At 37.8% G+C, this 21,765-nt stretch overlaps 1 protein-coding gene across 2 annotated transcripts; it reads right to left on the bottom strand.

Moving 5' to 3' along the window:
- Positions 1-875: 875 nt before the first annotated feature.
- Positions 876-21,756, bottom strand: smap2 (small ArfGAP2). 2 transcript variants are annotated; one of them, XM_038279184.1, is made up of 9 exons: positions 21,517-21,756; positions 5,363-5,496; positions 4,460-4,624; positions 4,282-4,341; positions 4,027-4,084; positions 3,619-3,779; positions 2,555-2,735; positions 2,009-2,460; positions 876-1,907 (listed from the first exon to the last, which is right to left on the bottom strand). In XM_038279184.1, exons 1-9 carry the CDS (start codon positions 21,617-21,619, stop codon positions 1,782-1,784), a joined length of 1,440 nt encoding a protein of 479 aa, XP_038135112.1. In that variant the 5' UTR covers positions 21,620-21,756; the 3' UTR covers positions 876-1,781. The 2 variants fall into 2 exon arrangements, with proteins under 2 accessions (XP_038135112.1, XP_038135113.1); XM_038279185.1 differs by having other exon boundaries at positions 1,768-1,907; positions 3,622-3,779.
- Positions 21,757-21,765: the final 9 nt, after the last annotated feature.

The following is a 21,765-nucleotide window of genomic DNA, read 5'->3' as shown; positions in this document are numbered from 1 at the left end:
GTTAAAGTTAAATAATAAATTCTAAATTCAGCCCTCTGTAACTCGAAATGCAGACATTTATAAAGCAATTTGTTTAGGTAGCTGTTGTTGCAGTTCGAGATTTTGAAATCTCGGGACTAATAAACATTTAAAGGGACTCTTTCGAAAAATGTCTAAGCACGTGGATCTTTAATCCCTTAATTGGAAACAAAAGGAGTCCACAACATTAAAAGGCATTCAACGCAGCTAACTGAGCTAATTTTAGCGTACTGCTAGCAGAGGGAAACCGGCTTTTTGCTTGTTTTGAAATATTTAGCAAACTTTAGAATAGCTTTGATATAGAATAGCTTCTTGTTTAAAATGACAGAAAAATACTTTGAAGGAGACAATTACTTCGAAATGTTAAGCCAAAAAAAATATTTGGCAAACTATTCTTTTTGCTACCTTATATAGGCCTACTAAAAAGGAACTAGCTGACTTTAGCATCCCACTACAAGGGGAGGTCAGTTTAGCTTGGTTTGGTTTAACTTCTTTTTCTTTATGAAATAATTATTGACTAATCCTTTTACTTTAACTACACAAAACTTAAATAAAGCATTTTTGTTAAAATCGGAAACCATATTCTTTTTTACCTGCTACTCTAAACACTAAAAGAGAATTCATGAATAAATGTTAGCATTGGAAAGAAATTAGCATATTTCTGTTTTGATTCCAGACTGTTCTTTTTAATTAATTAGCGACATTTTTTTTCTCCCCTAAAGATATATGAAACACAAACAATTTAGTATTTCAAATCATGTGATTACTTTTTGCTATGTTTTACCCTAATAGAGAAATGTAGCAAACTTTAGGGTAGCTCTTAAAAATGGGAAATTAGCCTTGCGTATATTAGCTTTAATTCTTGGCTGCTCATATAGAAATAATTAAAAAATGTACTTTAAGTATATGACTTCAGCATTAAAAATCATTGAATTTGGAGTCAATTGTGGAATTTAACAAAACGGATATTAGTTTTTGTCACATGGTAACTATAAGTATTAAGCAAACTGGTTTGCTACTGCAAAGAGGAAACTAGCATAGCTTGTTTTAGCCTGTTTAACCATTTGTAATATTCTGGAGGGGAAATATTAGCTCAGTTATTTTTGTTTACTTTCAGCAGCTTTATATTCATGTGTAAAACTACTTTCAATAGGAGGTTCTACTCAGTTTCGTAATATATTTTCTTGTGGTTGCCCCTTTAAACGTCTTCCTGGCTGAAATGTAGCGTCAGAATGAGTGTCATCAAACCCTCATGGTGCATAGCTTTACAAATAAATACAATAAGGTGCCTTATCTTGGCTTTGTTTTGTCTCAGTAAATTCTCTCTGTGAATTATTTAGACTAGGCTAATCTCTGCACTCAAATTTAGTAGAGAAAAAGAACATTTGAAAACATTTTCCTAAGCCTAAAGCAGCTACTTTAAACCAACTGAATAAGGGTGTATGGATATGTAGATACTACCATATAATGATGGGATACAAAAAAAGATTTATCTAAGCAATGGTCTGAACCCTGTTTGTCTTGATACCAAAATGTCCTGAAGGCAAACATGGAAATTTATAGAGCATGGCTATGAATGAGATTAAGAGAGGAAACTTAGGGAGAGAGGAGAGACAGAGAGGTAGTAGTCGTTTCTCAATTCTTCTTCACAACTGCCTCCTTCTCCTCCTATTCTCTTGCTTCTGAAAATGTTTGATGTTGTTCCTAGTTCCTCCATTTCCTCTCGTCTTAAAGATGTTCCTCTGGTGTTTGGATTTATAAAATCACTTCCAGACGTGGGCCGTCATGTGCGCTGAACTGGGAGCAGCTGAACTTCCTGTGTGCTGGCTGCCGTACCCTGCCATCCCGTTGGTGCCGTAGAGATTCATGCCGGCTACCTGCTGAGTCATCTAAGAAATAGCAAATACAATTTAGAAAAAAACAGTGGGATGCTTTTCTTCCTTTTTCTTAATTTTTAATTGAGGATCCTGCAAAACTATGACGCACACACCTGAGCCATGTTCCACTGAAGCTGCTGGCCGGCATGTTGCACTCCAAACACTTGCTGATGAGGTAATGAGGCCACGCCGCCAACCTGCTGTTGTCCCATCATGCCACTCTGCTGTGGACCTAATCCTCCATTCTGCTGATGTAAGAGCATTCCGCTTTGCTGCTGTCCCATCATTCCCTGGCTCATCCCCGTCACGTAAGGTGTTGCTACAACACCGCTTGGCTGAGCCATGACACCCTGAGCAGCCATTAATCCATTCTGCTCTCCCGCCATGCAGTTCTGCTGTGCTCCAATCATGCTGTTCTGGTGAACCCCCATCAAACTCGGCTGCTGACCCATCATTGCCATTTGTGGCGCCATCATGGCTCCTCCCATTCCCCCAGCCTGGGCTAAACTATGATATGGACCATACGGGTGTGTTGGGAATCCCATTCGGTTCATGTACAAGCCAGCTGAAAACAATCGTAAGGAAAGACAATAACGACCAAAATAAGCTGAGCAGTGTGTCTGTATTCTAATATCGAGGAAAAGCTGTGGCGATCTTACCGTGTGGAGCCATACTGCTGGCATGCAGGGAAGGGGTGGAAGAATAGAGGGAGAGAATAGAGTCCTTGGACAGCTTCTTTACCGTGCCTTGCTCCGATTTGGGTTTTGGATCCGTGAATAAGCTGAGGTTTTCAGGCACTGAGGCGGTGACCCTGCTTTGAGGCAAGGAGCTGGCTGCAGGCTGGATAGAGTAAAAAAAAAAAAAAAAAAAAACTAAAATCAATGCTATACTGAACTATTAAATTAATTCCTGTCAGAATTTTCCTTTACAAACACATTTTATGTATGCAACTTCCTCTGATTCTAGCACTAACTCTAGAGGTAAATAAATTAATAGAAAAAAATATTTTTTGCAGTGTTCTTTTATAAAAATGTTATTTTCTAATGTTGCTTTGCATGCAATAGAAAAACTGTACTTAAAAGTAATATTGATGGTCATCGTATCTCAGTGGGAGTTTCTGAGAGCTGTTGATGCAAATCATGGAAGCAGAATTTAAAAAGAAACTTTGAAGTTAGAATATGTATGTTTTTTTCCCCCCTCCACAAAAATGTACTGTTTCTTTTAGATTAGACAAAGATTACATTTATCTTTCCACACTAAGGCTGGTTGAAGAAAAAAACAAACAAACAATAAAATAAATGATATTATATAAAGCAGGTAGGATCGTGGCGTGAGTCTTGACTTTCAGCATTTGTGTCATTTTTGGTTTAGCTCTGCTGAATCAGCTGTATACATAAAGCCCATTATCTTAAGGCTGGGGGAATATTGTCCCTTTGGTTCTCAGACAAATGGGATTTTTGCTTTCTTTTTGTCATGCATTTGTATGTATGTCTCTGTTGCATTTTAAAATAAACTACTGTGAGCTAGAAGGAAAACTGTAACACAACTAATGGTAATTTATATATATATATATATATATATATATATATATATATATATATATATATATGCCCTTTAATCATATTTTTAAGCAGATAGGAACATGTGGGAAAACCTGGCAATATGTGAACTAGACAAAAAGTAGATTTCTTAACAAGACATTGCATATGTGTAAAGAACTTACTACCATAGTTTTGGTCGAGGGCGCTGAGGAGGGGGCTGGCAGAGAGCCAAAGAGATCCAGAGCGGCTTGTGCCTGAGCTGGATTAGACATCGCCGGGCTCTCATTACTGTCGGGAACACATCCTCCACCATTATGTACCGCAGGACTCGGAGTAGGAGCATCTAATGGAGGGTAGATGGAAAAAGAGAAGCAGTTATATCTCTTCTAGGTATGAGTCAGCAATTTTTAGAACAATTGACCAAATTAGGCCCTACAATTTATAGCATAAAGGGGTAATTACACATGAAGTGCAACTTTGCAGCCAAACAAGCTGCCTTTATTGCAATAGAACAATAAAGCTGTGTGTAAATATTACTGTCTACACACAATGTCTTAGTGAATGTGAGGAAGGTTTAAAATATACAATACCGAGTCCAAGTAGGTCTGAAACAGCCTGGGAGTCTGTTTTCGGACTGATGTCTTTTTTCTGAGAAAATCAATACATTTGATGCAATGTTAATGCTAACTGGAAAATGCTCAGGAACCTAAATGACCTTCGTGATAAATGCAACTTAGTGGCTGGCTGAGAACGTCTGCCTTTAAAAAGCATGTCTGTTTTACCTTTAATCTAAAACTCTTTATAAAGCCTCCAACTATTAAAAAAAAAATGAAAAATAAACCTACCGGTTTCATTTTCTCAAACACAACAGGTTCCTTGGGGATGTTGTCACAACTTTTTTCTTTCTGATAACAGAAAACACACGTTTAGGTTACATAATAGAGCTGCATTTTATTGATCCAACAGATTCTGATCAAGATAATGCATAACTTTTATTTTTTTTATTAGCAAATGAAAACTCACCCTAAGCATCTGGATGTCAATAACCTTATCCATATATTTCTTTTTATCATATTTGTCCCTGATGAAGATCTCTGCGGCTTGGTCCGTCTCAGGCCGTTGGAAGCATTCGGGTAAAAAGGCCTCATAGAGACGTTTGGCCTTAGCGTTTCCCATCTCTTGAACACACTAGAGTCACCAGTTCAAAACAAAAGCAATTATTAAAGCGCATTAAAAGAGGAGGAGATTATACAAGATCCATCTTGATTATATAGAAGCCCTAATGGATAAGAGATAGTTCTTTATCCATGACTTTGGGCTCCTCTGTCGCCTCTCTAGTAGCATTATCAATAGTCGTCCTAAAACAACTTTGGACCTGGTGCCTTATTTTCCCTTTAATACACCATTCAACATATTTTCTCTGATTTTTATTTTAAAACAAATTTTTATCTATATAATCTTGTATCTGATCAAAAAGGTTTTAATACCTATGTTGCACCGTCATCTTTGCACTTATGTTTACGTCAAGATTAAAAGACTGAAATCATGACAGAAGCATGAGAGGCTAAAGATTATTACCCTTTTCTGTCAGTCATCAACTTCTTCAGATAACATATAAATGCTTATGCAAAACAGAATAAAGAACAAACAAGATATGTGTGGGAAAGAAATAGAAAAACTTTTTTTTACTGATTTATGGTGTCAAAAATGATAGTGGATATGTGCAATCTCTCTAATATTACCCACAAGATAGCTTGTCCCTAGTTGTCTGATAACAGTGGGTTATAGCTTTATAAAAAATATATAAAAAAAATATATACACATATATACATTAAATTGGATATATCAAAAATATAATCCACAGTTTTCTATGTTTTTTTTGTAGCTATTATGTCACTTTAAAATAGGGACAGTCAAGCCTCTGACCTGGACCTGCTCCTGTGTCCACTGATCCAAGTTGACAGACTTGACCTTTGAGATGTGGACCCCCAGATTTCGATGAATCCCAGCGCAGCGAATGCAAATGAAGATTCCCAAATTCCAGGAAGCCCATCTTGGACCTGGGAGAGATGGAGGAAGAAGAAATATTTGAACACAAAGACTCTCCAAAGAGACCATGACAGAGGGTAATGAGTTTGGTGGTATAACAGAGTGCCAGATTGCGTGGGAGTGAGATCAATAACAGAGTCTGAAACCTTAATTGTGAGTTTAAATTCAGCAGGGACCACAATATTTCATAAGTTATGTGGTTTGCTAATAAATAAAATTATCCAATACACGTGTTATTCGACATGAGTGAGAATGCAAGGGGAGCAAACAACAAAGAAACAAATCTCAGTCTGGATACCTGCAGGGATGATTACTCATTTGGTCCTGAGCCTGCATGTGTGGGAGAAATGTTATCTGAACACGCTATTATGTTCACAACACTGTCATATGAATCTAAATGGATCCATCTAATGTTTGCATCACCCTCCAATAGCTGTGTACACAGTGTAATATCTATGATGCAAGGCTGCAGGCCTGATTAACCTTTATCATGTTATTTATATAGTCTGTTTTAGTCAATGTTTTGTTATTTTCTATTATATTTACAATTTACAATATTTCCACTGTCGGTGGGAGTGAGGATAATAGTAGCTGAGAGCTCTAGTCCCTATCCTCCTCCTCCTGTTCGCTATACTCTCTGCCTGCCTTGGGCAAGATTGCAGTAAGCAGGATGGAGGAGGATGACCTGATGAAGCAGGAGGAAGTGGTAAATAACAAGGGAGCAAGACTGTGGATGGCCCTCAATGTGTGCACCACCATCTTTACATCCTTTTTCAATTTAATGAGGAGCTGGTGCAGTTGTTCCTAGACTAGCTCGATGTGTTAAATCGTACAACTGTGATTTCTGAACGATTCAATGTTTCTAGAGAATTATGATGGAAACCAGAGAATAGAAAATAGTCAACACAGCAGGTTAGGAAGCTGCAGACAAGATAGCTCTCGTATGAGGGTTGAGGTTGGAACAGAGAGAATTTATGTTAGAAAGATAAAAAGAAATAAAAAATCAATAACTGTGAAATTTTTTAGAAAGAAGAAGATTAATATGCATTCCAGAGTGGCAGGTAATAATGAGGGTGGGAGAGAGGTATTTCAATTTGTAGAAAGCATTTGCAATAGCAAGACGAAGAGTGAATGAATAGAAGGGGGGTCAGGATAGAGCTTTGAGGACCACCGGAGGTAACAGGGAGGAGGTCTGTTTTGTGAACTTAATGTTGCTCGGGAGAAATAAAAACTTTAATAACTTTAAAATGTCTTTAATGATTGTAATTAGTCATTAAAGACATTTAATAAAACAAATAAAAGATAGCATATTAGGAAGAAATGTGTGAGAAGACAAAGCATTCACTAAAGGATAAGAAGAGGGAGACCGGAATCAGCTGACATTAGGTCCTTTTTAGATTGTATTATAAATGGGTACCATTTATTTTTCTCATTTTTTTTTTGTTTTATGGTTAAATGTAATGTTTTTCTTTATTCCTTTTCAAATTCCAGAATTTTTTTATTTTTAGATTAATTATTTCTATCCTTATAGTATTTATTGATTAGTACTTTAATGTTGTTTGAATAGCTATTTTTTTCATCTTCAATATAAAATATATATTACAATATATATATATACAATATAATATATATATATATATATATATATATATATATATATATATATATATATATATATATTATATTGTATATATATATATTGTATGTGTTGGGATCTGAAGATTCACCACCTTTCTCCAGCAGAGTGCGCTGTGGGTCTCCTGGGCTGGAGCCCTCCAGCACACCTGACGCTCATCAGCCCATCAGGAGACCTCCCTTCAACGCTGCAGTGTTGACCAAGTTTGGTTAGCGAACCTGAGCCTCTGTTATTCTGATAGAATCTTAGTCGTCTCTAGAGAGAAACCTGATTCTAATCTGCCTCTGTCTTCTTGCTCACAGTAAACCCGTCTAAACCTAAAGCTCTGGATGAGCTTTGCCTGTAAACCTGCCTGCCTGCCTAAGGGAGCCAAACCTGAAGATCTCAATCTGGACTCCTCCTGCTGCTCTCAAGGAAGAGCTGGAATCTCAAACCAAGGTCTGCCACTCACAAGTCAGAAGCTAGACGCTGCTGCTGCTGAGCCAACCGGTTCCCTCTCTCACAAAGATCTGTCTGGACCTCTTCAAGGTAGATTCTGAATAATCTAAATTCAACAAACCATCTGACTGCCTGGCTAATCAAACTATCCGTCTCTGCAGACATCAGTGAATCCAGTTCCGGACCACTGCCTGACCCAGTTCATGTTCTTTGTGTGAAAACCTTCAATAAACTCTGTTAAACTTTTACTCTGCTTCCAGTGGTGTTCTGCATGTGGGTTAAGTCTCTTAAGCCAATCATGACAATATATATATATATATATATATATATATATATATATATATATATATATATATATATATATATATATATATATATATATATATATATATATATATATATATATATATATTAGTGCTGTCAAAATTATCGCGTTATTATCGCGTTAACGCGAGGCCATTTTAACGGCGATAATTTTTTTAACGTGAGATTAACACTATGTGGTTTTATGGTACAATTTTCCAAGTACATCCCGCTGCAGCCTGCGGGAAGGCGGGGCTATTTTCCCCCAGTGTATGCATTTCTCATAGGCTTCAAGAGCGGAGCTCCTCAAGGAAAAAAGACGCTCATACACTGGGTAGCGCTAGTGCCTTTTCTTTAAGCGCCACCACCAACAAACAAGTTGAGTGTCTGGTAACTAGTAGCAACCTGAAATACGCTGAGAAAACAGATTACTGAGGTGAAATGGAATCTGCTACGGCACTTGCTGTCTGTGTACGCCACAGGTCGGTATCGTGTGTCTGTGTGTGTGGGTGTGTCTGTGTGTGTGGGTGAGTGGGTGGGTGGGTGGGTGTGTGTGTGTTCTCATTTTTGTTAAGAGGCTGAAAAGTAACTTTCTAGAGCATAGACTACCTCCATCTAGTGATGTCGGTCTATTGATTTTGATGTATTGATTGAAAATTGTTCATTATTATCTTGGTTAATTAACATCTAATGTTAACTGTACTACATTTTATAGCAGTAGGGTAAAATGCTTGTCTTTGTTCAAAAGACTGTATTGACTGTAAAGACTGTCTTTTACATCAGCCTGTTTTCATGGCCTTTTTCATATTTGTTATTTTTTGCTACATGCCTCCCCATCTTCTTGCCATATGTTTCTATGGCATAAATCAGTGTCTGTGACCTGTTTTCATTTTAAAAAAAGAACATTGGCACAAACCTAGCCTGTATGTATTTTTTGTATGTCATCGAGAGTATTTAAATGATTTTCAATCAGAAAAAAAATTTGCAATTAAAATGCGATTAATCGCGAGTTAACTCAGGCATTGATGCGATTAATCGCGATTAAAAAAATTTAATCGATTGACAGCACTAATATATATATATAAAGCCTTATTGAATGAACATGTTCTGCCTTGCTACAAGTGTAAGCACTGTGGCCTCTTCACCACTAGGTGGAGGAACAGCTTTGAGTTTAGATCCTTCTTTCCTGTCAAACATCTCATTGTGCAGAGTTGAGGAAAAGGCCATTCTATGCAAATGAAAAAGGAAGTTGGTTTTAAGGAGCAGGATCTCACAAAACCTTCCTCTTTATGGCTACTGTGGAGTTTCCAAGAATAGCTTTTGTCTTGGCTGCATGTCTCCTATACTCTCTTCCTAAGATTAACCGGAAGAATATTCTTTCCAGTCTTTCAAGCTTAAAAAGCAGAGTAATGCAAACAACAAACGGGGCCATCAGCGGAAAGAGGAAACCAATAAATGTAAACCACAGGATCATCAGATGGAAGAGTCACCCATCTGCCTGACTGTGGAGCTGCAGCATTAGCTCTCATACAGGCTAATAATAGTAGATTTACTCTGCAAAGCCTGCTTAACCGATGTGAAGACTGGCACTGACACAAAGACACTGGCAAATGTGTGGAGGATCTTTTAAAAGAGGAATTCGAAAATCCTCACTCATTTTTTCCCCCAAACTATCTTAGCTTCTTAAACTAATTTACCCTCACTACCATACAACCACTCTATACATCAAAATCTCTCCAATCTTCCTTTTCCATTGATCTCTGCACCCAGACTGCCAGACTGCTTTTTTGTTCTAATCTTTTACATATTGTAAACATTTGAGTTATTATTTTAGCTATTGTAAACTAATCAACTAATTGAAGCACAGAAGTGATACCAGACTGAAAAATCTAGAAAGTGATCATGCTTACATGTTTGCACTTATGCAAAAGACCAAATGAGTGTCCACTTAAAAAGCCATTTTCAAGGGTAGGTTTTTGCTGGCTACTAGAAAGTAATTGTATAAGAGCAAAAGCAATGATTTGCAGCATACTGATGGTATCATACAATGCCATTACTATTGACAATTTGGTAAAGGTAACTAAGGCTGTATCAAAATCTTGTCTTATCTCAGGATGCTAACATTTTTTCTATAAATGAGGTCCATGTGTTGTATCGTGTTGACATCAACGTTTTGACTTTATCTGGTGAATAAAAGCATAATTTATCACTACAAGCCCTGAATGTTAACGCAAGTCCTTCTCGCAGACATAAAACAGCATTTTGCATCTACATATGAGGCTCTTATTCTTAAGTAAGAGGGGAAGTGGTTCTTTAATAGCATTGCTTCCTGATTTGCTGTCTAGGATAATGTGAGGTGGAGGTGGTTTCTCCCAAGGTGAAATGTGTTACCCAAACCTCAATCTGACTCAGTGAATATTTCACTGCTTGTAATAACAAGCACATAGAATTCACCTATTCATTAAAGTGCTCTTCATCAGAAAAATAACTGACTAAATGCCAATCGCCATGGTAAATTAAATTAGCAAAAAAAGTTATGAGAAAAAACGCAATGCAACGAAATCTACTAGAAATTAAAATTCTATAACAAATTGATTTACTTGTAAATACAGGTTAAATAAACTGTTACAATATATTATTTAAATACGCATAGTTGGTTATTTATTAGTGGAGTTCATGAAGAATTCACAGACTCTGATTTCCTGGATATTTTAGTATGAAACAAATATGCTATTAAATGGCCTGGTAAATGGCCTGTATTTATATAGCACTTTTTTTCAAGTCAGGAGACTTGACCAAAGCGCTTTGCACTACATTCAGTCATTAACCCATTCACGCACACACTCACAAACTATTGGCTAGTTATCCTTTCTTTTTGAAAAATAAGATGATAAGTCAGTCACATGGATTGTATTAAATTGATCTCAGATAGTAAAGTAAAAAATATTTGTTATTTTTTAATCAGGACCTGTCATTTAACCTCTCAAAACCCAGCATTAAAGCATTTAAAAATAATTACTCAGAATGCATGAAAATTTCACTGGTAATTTCACGTGTTTCACTGCACCATTAACACAGATACAATTACATACATACAATTAACATACATTAACACAGATACAATTACATACATACAATTAACATACATTAACACAGATACACAATTTCCTTCTTTCATCTGCAAAAACTTTGAAGTATTTTGTCCAGCATTGATGCTGAGAAACTAGTTCATAAATTTGCTACTTAAAGGCTGGAGTGTTGTAATTCTTCACTCTCAGAAAATCCACAAACTGTAGTTAAAAGTCTTCAGTTGATCCAAAATGCTGCAGCCAGAGTTCTGGTGAAAATTAAAAAGAGAGACCATAGCTCTCCTATCCTGGCTTCTCCTCAATGGCTTCTTGTTAAATCCAGAATAGAATTTAAAATCCTCCTTATTACATATAAAGCCTTAAATGGCCAAGCTCCATCTTATATCAGAGATATGATTGTTCGTTATGTCCCTTACAGATCACTTCACTCTAAATCTACAGGTTTACTAGTGAATCCTAGACTTTCTAAAAGTAGAATGGGAGGCAGGTCTTTTAGTTATCAGGCTCCTTTCCTGTGGAACCAACTACCATGTCTAAATAAATGTCTAAATAAAGGATGGAGAGACTGAGCAAACACTACAGAAGAGGCAAACAAGCTTTGCTGTGTTCTTTATAAGCAGAGTTGATGAATATTTTACCAGTGAATGTGTGGACAAATAAAACATTTTATTAAAGGTAAAAATACCAAAAGCAGAGGGTTTGAATTAGATGGGTGATGAATCATCCTGGCCTAAAACGAGGGTGGTTGTGTTTGTCAAACATGCAAGCAAGAACAAATGAGTGGTGGAGAAGGCAGAGGGAAACAGGACAGGGTTTATCTTAGCCAACAAATGGTGGACTTTGGTTGCTAAATGTGTACAGAGTTAGGATCAAAGTGAACACAAGCAGATTAATATCAATGTCGCTTAGCCATACATTATTTATTTCTGAACAAACATTTCCGGAATGTTTTTTTTTTCCACTTTATCTCCTAGAATAGGGGTGCTCAAGTCCAGTCCTCAAGAGCTACCATCCTGTAACTTTTAGATGCATCTCTTCTCTAACACACCTGAATCAACAGGCTAGTTAAAAAAAAATAAAAAAAACGCAAACAATGAATCTCAAATAAGACATTTTAATATTTTAAAAGCCACACTTATTATGAGCGTGCTACAAAAAGGCCCTCTGGTTCCACACATCTCTCTGATTTCCAGGTAAACTTGTTCAAGCAGGTGCCTCATTAGCCTACATCCCACAAGGATAAACGGTTCTCTCTGCAAGCACAGAGTTAATCCTATGGAGCCTCCGTTATCAGGGGAGAGCTCCCCCCCACCCTACACAGGAACACACACAAAAACGTATGCGCTTGTCTCATCACAAAACCCCAACCGGAAACCCTTAAGCCATCCATCGACCCAGTCCCGTGCTGTGGAAGGCAGATGGGCTCACATTTAAAATTTACCAACACACACCCACCATTTGTGATAAGTGTGGTGACTGGCAGGGTTACTCGGCAGAAAGAGGAGCAAATATGGACCCCTCTGAATACGGAGTACTACTGAAACCCGACAAGGAAAAGCTGGTATAAAAAAATGGATGCAGTGGATTGACCATTCTAACTTACTTGTCATGCAAATCACTAATGTTTACCCATTAGTTGTAAATAACACCTGATAACTGCACTAGAAAGCAATAAAGTGGTTTGTAGATATTTCCGAACAACATGCTGGGTGGATTTGTTACCTTTTGCCTAATAGGCAACCTTTTACCTTTAATGCTGCAATTAGACGGAAAGTATCAGTATGAGCGAAATAGTTCAAAAAAGGCTGAGAAAGAAGATGAAAAAGGGGAAAAAATGAGCTTATGTTTTCTATAAATGTTGAGATATGCACGGTTCTTTCTGTGATAAGAGAGCGAGAGAGAACAAAACTCTCGACAGATAACAGGAAGTATAAACGGAGTGCTGTAAAGATGATATTTTTCTTAGTTTCTCTTAAAACAGGCATGCCCAAAGTCAGTCCTCGAGGGCCGCCGACGTGGTTTCCCTGTTCCAGCACAGCTGATTTTCATGACAGCAGATTAACAGGCTTTTGCTGAACTGCAATCATCAGAACCAGGTGTGCAAAAGCAGGGAACCCTCTAAAACCTGCAGCGGCCCTCCAGGACTTAACTTTGAGAAAAAGATCCATGTTTTCTACGTTATAGGCAGGAGGAGTTGCTAATGGCAAACATTGTTGTTGATGCCATGATGTATACTGTTATTGGCTTAGTTGATAAAGGGAATAAAAAATAATGAGGGTGTTGTGGTGAAAAAAAACAACAAAGTGGGTTAATTGCAATTGTTATAATCATCACATTTTTAAGCAGTAGTAGCAAAAATGCATGTTTATCTGATATTGTGCAGCAGGGCTTTTTGCATAGAAGAAAGAGAGAAGAAATATTTTTTCTAAAGAGAAATACTTTTAGACATTTTTAATTACATTTTTTATAGCCGGTGGTGCTGGTGGAGGAGAGATTGAAGCGGCAGCACTGAATGCGTTTGCTACCATTTGTCAAATAAATCGTTTATTCGAAGACAAAATCTTATTATGTTAAAAAGTGCCAACATCTCTAATGTCTGATAATCATTTGGATTTGAACAGATGCTTTGGAGGATCTGAAAATGTATCTGATGGGATTTTTTTGTGGCGTTCCATCTTGTATTTCAGAGGCCAAAATGGTAGCGAAAAAGTCAAAGTCTGCAGAGCAGATTGTGGTGATTTTAAGATTTATCTACTCCTGCTTTGGCACCTTCTGCAACTTGTATAACCTGCCACAATGTGGCCCAATAGCATAAATAACTTCAGACTTTCAATGTGACAGTAAGTCCACTATATGAGTTTATAACATAGTGGTTATAGGAATGTTGTGATTTTTTTTCAGTTCAAGTAAAATGTGAGAAATGTCCTTTTCAAGCATTGACGCTCCAGTCCAAACGTCCTGAGCAGCTTAAGGGAAAAATACTATAGAGGCATCGATCAGGCTTTTACTGGCAGACAAATATTTATAGTTTTCCAGGAAATCTAACTCTATAATTTTAGCCATTATAACATAACAAACTGATCAATATGAATAAAATGTAATGAATCCTGACTTGGAAAAAAAAGATCAAATATTGAATTAAATATTGACAACAAATTCAACATATATGCATGAAGCAAACATTCTAACCTGTATCTGAGTTATATTGTACATCACAAAAACATATTTCTTATTGAAAAAAACCCCCAACAAAGATCATTTCATCAGACCATGTGGGATTATTTGCAGTTTTTGCTGCTCAGAGGTCTTTAAAATGTCCCTGTTAATCTAAAAGGTAAGCTTATTAAGCAGTAGTTACACACTTGTTATAAACACATGCTGCTTATTTTACAATCAGAATAAACTAAACATTCAGTCCTGCCTTTCACTGTACAAAATTAAATACAAGTAAATCAGTTTGTCTTAAAATAATTTCACCTTGTTTTGAGCAGGTAAGACAATTTGCTAATGGAACAAGATGATTCCATTTCATTTTTTCGTTTTCTTCCGCTTTATCCGGGGCCGGGTCAAGGAGGCAGCAGTCTAAGCAGAGATACCCCAACTTCCCGAACCACACACACCTCCTCTAGCTGCTCTGGCGGGGGCCCCGAGGCGACACTATGAGACATCGTCCCTCCAGCATGTCCTGGGTCTTCTACGGGGCCTCCCCCAATAAGACATGCCTGGAACATCCGGAAGAGATGCCCAAGCCACATCGGTTGGCTCCTTTCAAAGTGAATCTATGCCATTTTAAGGGTAAAAACACTGACTAAACTGGCAGATTCCCTTACTTACCAGCTCAAATTAAAGGTAAATACATTTATTTAAAAAAAATTCTACATATTTGCAGAACATATTTTGCAGTGTAGGCTACCCGGACTGAAACATTTAACAGATATGAACACCACAGACAGACCTGCAGATGAACTATTTTCTGTAGTTCTTATGCTTATTCTGCACATTTGGGTCCAAACCAATGCACGGGCTGCTTTAATGGCTTAATCGATAATCCCTAATGTTCATATTTGAAATATAGATTAAAAAAAGCATCAACTGCCTTGATGGTGACATATGGTGCCCTAAAACCTTTTGAATCATTTAACATGGAGATAAAAAAAACTGTAAACTAAAAAGCCTGGAGGGTGGTAACATAAAAGGACTGCTAATTAACAACCTTCCAACTGTATACAGGGATTACTGCTGCTTGGAGTTTTTAATCAAGGTTCTCCAGCCCTGCCAATAGACATCCTTTACCTCTGTGCTTTGGTGGACTCTCCTTAGGGCTAAACCCTTGTGTCTTCCAGAGGGCACAGGTAGCCAATCGCCTTCTAGTTTGACTGGAAATCCCTGCTGGTTTTTGATTGGATGAGATTAAAGGCTGCACAGGGAGGGAGTGCTAAGAGCTGCATCCACAGCAACCTGGGCCTTGACAGTAAATAAACATGAGAACTGAAAAACGGATGAGAAAACTCATACAGCGAAGGGAGCTGGAAGTGTTGAATACATGAAACTTGAGCATCTTCCTCTGCCTCTATTGACACATTTCCTGGAGGTGAAGGTTTACAGTCTAAGTGCCACTTTTTTGAGGAGGAGGTTTAAAAAAAAGAATTATTGAAATGACATCATGTTAGCGGGCAGAGAGGATGGGAACAGCAGGAAGTTGGCTTGCAAAGCTATATAACTCAACAGAAAGGGTATTGTTTTATGGCTGCTGTGTTTGTACAGCGAAGCTGCATGGGGAGACGGCTGGAGGAGAGACTTGTTTTGTATTTTCACACCACTTCCTCTAGAAGCAAGAGAAGGTGGAAAGTAAAGCAGTCAGTGTCGAAGCAAATGAGATTAGATCGAACGTCACTGAGAGCCAAATGGCCAAAAGCTGGACTGTAGAGCAAGACTGTGGATTATAATATCCGTATGTTCATTAGCAGCTAGATCAGACTGGAGAATCTGCCTAAAGGGTGACTGTTGAATTAGTGTGGATCCATAAGGGAAGAGTTTTTACATTTTGTCCTGCTATGAACTCAAACATTCGTTGTGATTTGACTTCATTGATAAACACAAAAAAGGTTCTGACTGTGAAGCAGATAGGACACCTTCATGTTTTTTTCTTCTTCAAATTACATAAAAACAGATGCAATACTAGAAACTCTCTTGTTTGTCTGTTTTTCGTGCAGAAAAGCTTCTCTAACATAATCTTAAAATCTGTGCCCAAGCTTTCCCAGCTTTAGATGTAAGTCTGGACCAAGGTATAAATATTTTTGAAATGTTCATTACTTTTTATTTTTAATTAGTTTTGACTGCTGATTTTCAATTCCATTTTAGTTTCCTTAGCTTTTTTTTTTTTGCAAGTTTCTTTTTTTGTGTTTAGTGTACAGTTTGATTTAGTTTGTACACTAAACATAATGGAAATAATCGTGATTAATTGATTTTTGAAATAATCTTTAACTAAGTTAATAATAGATAAATTGTTAACTGGAGTATAGAGAATAAAACATGCCTTTACCTGACTGAGCAACCGACTTAGAGCAGTAATTCTAAGAAAATGGTAAAAAATTATATTTGATAAATGTGATGGCCAAACCCGTGGCCACACCTTAAGTCTGGACAATACATGCACCTTTATTTATTTAATCCATACACATATTTTAGTTTGCAATAAAACTTTATTTTTGTTCAATCGCATGTGTTCTATTTGTAAGCACGCACATTTAGTTCACTGTATTTGTTTGCACTCATTCATATTTCTTTCTGTTTTTGTCACTAATCTGTTTCTTACCTATGGTGCCTAGGAGTTTGCCCAGACAAAGATGGCAGCCAGGGTTCAGGTCTGCTAAATGCAGGAGGGGGAAAATGGACTGTTCCATAAGCTGCAGCTTAAAGGGGGGATTTGAATTTTCCTTTTCTAATTTTTTGCATTTTTCACTTACGATTTGTTTGCGGTTGGTGGGTTTTCATTTTTATAAGATATAGATTATTTTTGGCAAACCTAACTATACTTCCAATATTTGTAAGTTGTGGTTGTTTGTTTAGTTTGAATTATCCCTATTGTGTTAATGGTCTGGAGTGCCTCTTTTATGACATTAACCCATGTATTTTTTTGCAAGTTTCTTTTTTGGGTTAAGAATAAAAAACGTATTTTTGTATTAATTCCTGTGACTCTTCATGCTTTTCATCTCGGTCCCTCACAATAAATGATATAAATATAAATTATATTACATAACTATTTTGCATTTAAGATAAAACATTTTTTTCAATTTCACCTGGTTGAAAAAAACAGATGAAACAAAAAAAAAGTGGTTAAAAAAAGTTTTCTGTAAGGAACCTTTTGCTAAGCAATTATTAAACCATTACTTAAAAAAAATCAACATAACTGATCAGCAAAGTAATCGTTAGTTGCAGCCCTATTTTCAGTTAGTGTCATGATCTTGATTGTTCATCCCATTTACCTGTATAGCTCTGCCCAGTTTCTCATTACTGCTCATCTGTTTCATCTGCTCCAGTCTCTATTTAACCTGCTGGCTCCCAGTCATCAGCGCCTGATTATTTGAGTCTTTGGAAAGAGATCTATAGCATTCCTGAGTTTTTTTGATTTCCTGATCCTGACCCGTTCAACCTCTGGACCTCTGATACTGCCTGTTCCTGTTCTGATCTGATTGAGTCTTTGGACTCCTGCTAGATTTTGCCTGTTTACCGAACCTGTGCCGGCTTCCAGACACCAACCTGGATTTTCCTTCGGTACAGTACCATCTTCTGGCCCTTTTGCTTTTGGACTCCCTTGATTCCTCTTCGACTCTGGCTTTTTCCTCTGGATAATCCTGCCTTCGTTCATCTGCTTGGATCTCATCTCCTGCCTGTTCTGCAGTCTTCAAGGCTCCATCGTCTGGGACTCTTTGGGCAGCGCTCGCTGCATGGTGCTGGCAGCCGTTCGGCTGGAATCCACCTCTTCCTCTTAGCATGGACTGAACTTTAAGACCAGGTAAGCTACTCACGCGATAGTAATCATTACATGGTCACTAACCTGAGTTTTCCCCCTGCAGAGTTTCCTGCCTTAGACGCAGTTACTGCAGATCCCCCGTTTTTAGTAAACACCTTTTTGAGTAATCTGTCTGTCTGCCTTGATTACTGGGTCCTCTGTTCTGAGCCTTGACAGTTATAGTTTTAATCTTTTATGAAATGTGACTAACATCCTGTGAGAAAGACTACAAAAATAAATAGATAATAGAAATGAAATCCTAGGCAGCAGCAACAAAAATGAACTGACTACGGTACCTGCATCTGCTGGAGTTATGCAGTGCAGCTAAAAAAATAGCAAAAACTGGACCTCACATTAATATTCTTATGATTTATTATGATTAAGACACAAGCATATTCTTATCGTAAATTCTGTTTGTTTTAATTAGTTTTGTAAACGCATACAGTTTCAGTTGTATTTTTGCAGGGTCTAGTTTTATTCTTATTTCAGTTAAGATTTTTTTTTTTATTCCAGTTTTTTAAACTTCGTTTGTTTTAGTTAACAATGATAACCTTGGTCTGAACTTTGACTAGGCCGCTCATACATATCTATATCCCCCACAGAGTAGCTCCTGGTGTGTCTTTAGTCATTTTCCGCCACTGAAAGTCGATCCTCTGCCTTACTCTTGAATCTTTTCACAAAATAACAGGTTTCCTTCCAGGGTTTTAAAGGTTTTAGCTCCTCCACCTTCCTGCCTCTTTCCATGTTCAGACGACGGATTGAACAGCAAAGCTTCAGACATGCATTAATCAACCCTGCTTTAATCTTCCACATAAATTTACCTCTGACCTGCCTACTGTGTCCCTGGATCTGGGTTTTATTTAGGGACACTGGAGTAAAGGGGATCATAACCTACTAATATAGCATACTGTTAGTTCATTAATAGAAAATAAAAAAAATCATATATAATATGTTGACGTTTTAAAAGCTATAGCTGGTTAAAACATTAACAAAAGGTTTTAGTCAGCAGTTCATATTCAGGTTTTTACATAATAGAGCTCAATTGTGTTTCTTCTGTTCCTCCCTAAGCCCCCTAATCTCATCCGCAGTCTAATTATACCAGTCTGCTACAAATCGTGACCAGTCACGCCAATCAAAAGGCTAAGAGCACAAGCATGCTTAATGAGTGTGGCATCAAGCATGCAGAAACAGAATAAGAGGAGAAGATTACCTTAAAAAGGCTATCTGCAAGCCTTAGTACTGTTGAATTATTTATAACATATTTATAACATACATATAACATTCCTATCCGCTCCGCTTTGGTGTGACTTTTTAAAGCTTCCCAAAAGATAGTTCCATACAAACAGTTTGCACGGTTCAGAATTAAAACAACGCTGCATTTGTTCGGTAAACTCAGTGCCGGATCTGCAGGACGGCATTAAGACTTTTTAATCACTGCTTCGACTAAAGATATGGACAAGTTCAGGAAAAAACCAAACATTTACACTTCAGTAGAAGATCCGTAACTGATCCACGACCATTAGAAAGTTTAAAGATGGAGCTCTGTACAGTGGTGAAAAAAGGAAGTAATAGTTAACCAGTAAAAAGAAAAATAATATAATGTTTGTTTCCAGAAACAGGTAAGGGAAAACTATGCATTTATCCATAATTATATAATATTAATCAAATATCTAATAATCAGTGGTTTAGGAAGATTGTCAAAACAGAAGCTTCAACCTTAAAAACTATGTGATTTTTACCCCCCTGTATTTGTGTAGCAGTATTTCCGATCACATTAGGACCAGGACCTGCCTTAAAACAAAAGCAGAGCTTTGAGCGGAATCATTCTTAGCGTTTGTCCCTCAGTGAGTCGTGTAAGAGCCTGCAGTAAACGTCTGTGTCGTGGGAGCTCAGTGTGGGCGTCTCCATTAAATGACAAACCTCTCAGACGCATTTCACCCACAAGACTGGGCCTCGTGAGGCCCTCTTGGAAAATGCCACACCGAGATCCAGCTACATAAAGTCTGGCTGCAAGTCTTTTTGAGTTGGTCTCTATGGCTTTACAAGATGTCTGGTTTCATGAAAAGAATCAGGCACAGATTTCTGTCCCACTGGAACCTAGTCTCAATCAGCAACTCTGGCTTTGTTTAAAAACAGCAACCCCATAGGATGAAGCTGCCACCCCCTTGTTTTCACATTAGTTGTATAACTGTGTCATTTCTCAGCTATACAGGTCATGCTACCACATGAAAGCTGCCAAAAGGTATGGCAAATTTAGCTCCTATACCACCACTTGCTTGCTGCTGGATTATCATTTTTCTACACAGAAAGACAGAACAATGGGTGGTGAACTTAAAACAAACCTCAAACCTATTGTCATTTTAACTGCCAGATCGGAAAATCTACTATTTATGAGAGAAAAAAAAAAGTGATGGGAAAAAAACTGAAGAAGAAAGCAAGCCTTTTGGCCTATAAAATGCTACCTATGGCATTATTACAACATTCACTCAATGAAGCATGGCGGTGGCAGCATCATGATGTGGGGATGCACAAAGCTGCAGAAGATCACAGACTGAGAGGGAGATTCATCTGCTAGCAGGAAGGCAAAGGTTAAAATGGAAAGGTTTAGATCAAAGCCTTTAAAAACGTTTACATTTCGAAATCAGTCTGTATCAGAAATTGAAAAATCTAATTGCAGATGCTTTTTATCCAGTTCAAAAGGTTGAAATACGCCTGCCGATGGTATTTAACCTTCAAAAATTGCAGACATAAACTGGATCGGAGGTGGATCTTTGAAATATACAAAGATTTAATACAGAGCTGATGTACCTTCCACCTATGGATCAGTTTGTGTTTGCCTGTAGAGAATCCCAATTAAAATTTTTTTTTTTTAAACAAAAAAAAGCAGAAGGGGTTAGGAATACCCTGACAAAAGGCAACTGTAACTTTTTAAAAATCCAGCGGCGGTTTTACATGTTTTCAACCTAAACAGCAATGTTTACCCACCAACCTGGCAAAACAGGTTCAGCAAACAGCTGATGACAAAAAAAAAACATAATACACCAATAACACCTCATGGTGTGTTTATATATTGTAGAAATGAGCAGGAATGATGCTCTGTGTTCAGAAACAGCAGACAGCCAAGATAGGAGGAACCATAACTGCTGGACAAGTAATCTGAGAAGAGCAGCTTCACTCTATCAGGGCAGTAAAAGTGGCATTTTAATGGAAGGGAGGTTTGCCTGTCTCCTAGCCTACAAGAACAATCTGTTCATTGGGAATCCAAGGTGTTTCCAACAAACCTTTTTAAGTGGTTTTAACTGTATTTGGTCCACTATAAGTGAGATAATCAGAGATGCATAGGTTAATAGTGCTCTTTTTACGCCTTGCTTTATTCTGACATGATGTAACTGCATGCCATTCGCCTGCCTTTGGAGGATGTGGCTCAGTGTAGCACAGGATCACTGCAATTGGCCCAGAGCAGACGTATGCAATGCCGCATTTATTTCCCTTTGTAGTACAACTAGGATGGGGGGAAAAAAGGTGAGATTCGAGCGCAGGGATGATGACCCACCTTTAGATTCGCAGTCGGCGCAGTATTTGTTCTCCTCCAGCGCCAGCAGAGAGTTGAGCACCGTCTGGTATCTGTCAACGTCTTTCACTGATTTGCCCGTCATCGCTGCGCTCTGATGATCCACCCTCCTCCACACTAGAGCCTCCAATTAAGCCTCCTGTTGGCACCGGCTCCTGTCAGGGAGCTGGAGAGGCAAATGAGGAGCAGAGACGGCGATGCGCTCAGTTCCTCCTCCTCCTCCTCCTAAAA

The sequence above is a fragment of the Cyprinodon tularosa genome, unplaced genomic scaffold (assembly GCF_016077235.1).
Source record: "Cyprinodon tularosa strain WSP-4 unplaced genomic scaffold, ASM1607723v1 ctg149, whole genome shotgun sequence".
Taxonomy (NCBI): domain Eukaryota; kingdom Metazoa; phylum Chordata; class Actinopteri; order Cyprinodontiformes; family Cyprinodontidae; genus Cyprinodon; species Cyprinodon tularosa.
This window is presented reverse-complemented; position numbering and strand designations above follow the sequence as displayed.

Excerpts from the sequence above, each read along its gene's own strand:
- smap2 (XM_038279184.1), bottom strand. The coding sequence starts at position 21,619 with ATGACGGGCAAATCAGTGAAAGACGTTGACAGATACCAGACGGTGCTC. Across the intron at positions 4,625-5,362 it reads GGACACAGGAGCAGGTCCAG|TGTGTTCAAGAGATGGGAAA; the intron begins GTCAGAGGCTTG and ends TGGTGACTCTAG. Across the intron at positions 3,780-4,026 it reads TTCAGACCTACTTGGACTCG|ATGCTCCTACTCCGAGTCCT; the intron begins GTATTGTATATT and ends ACCCTCCATTAG.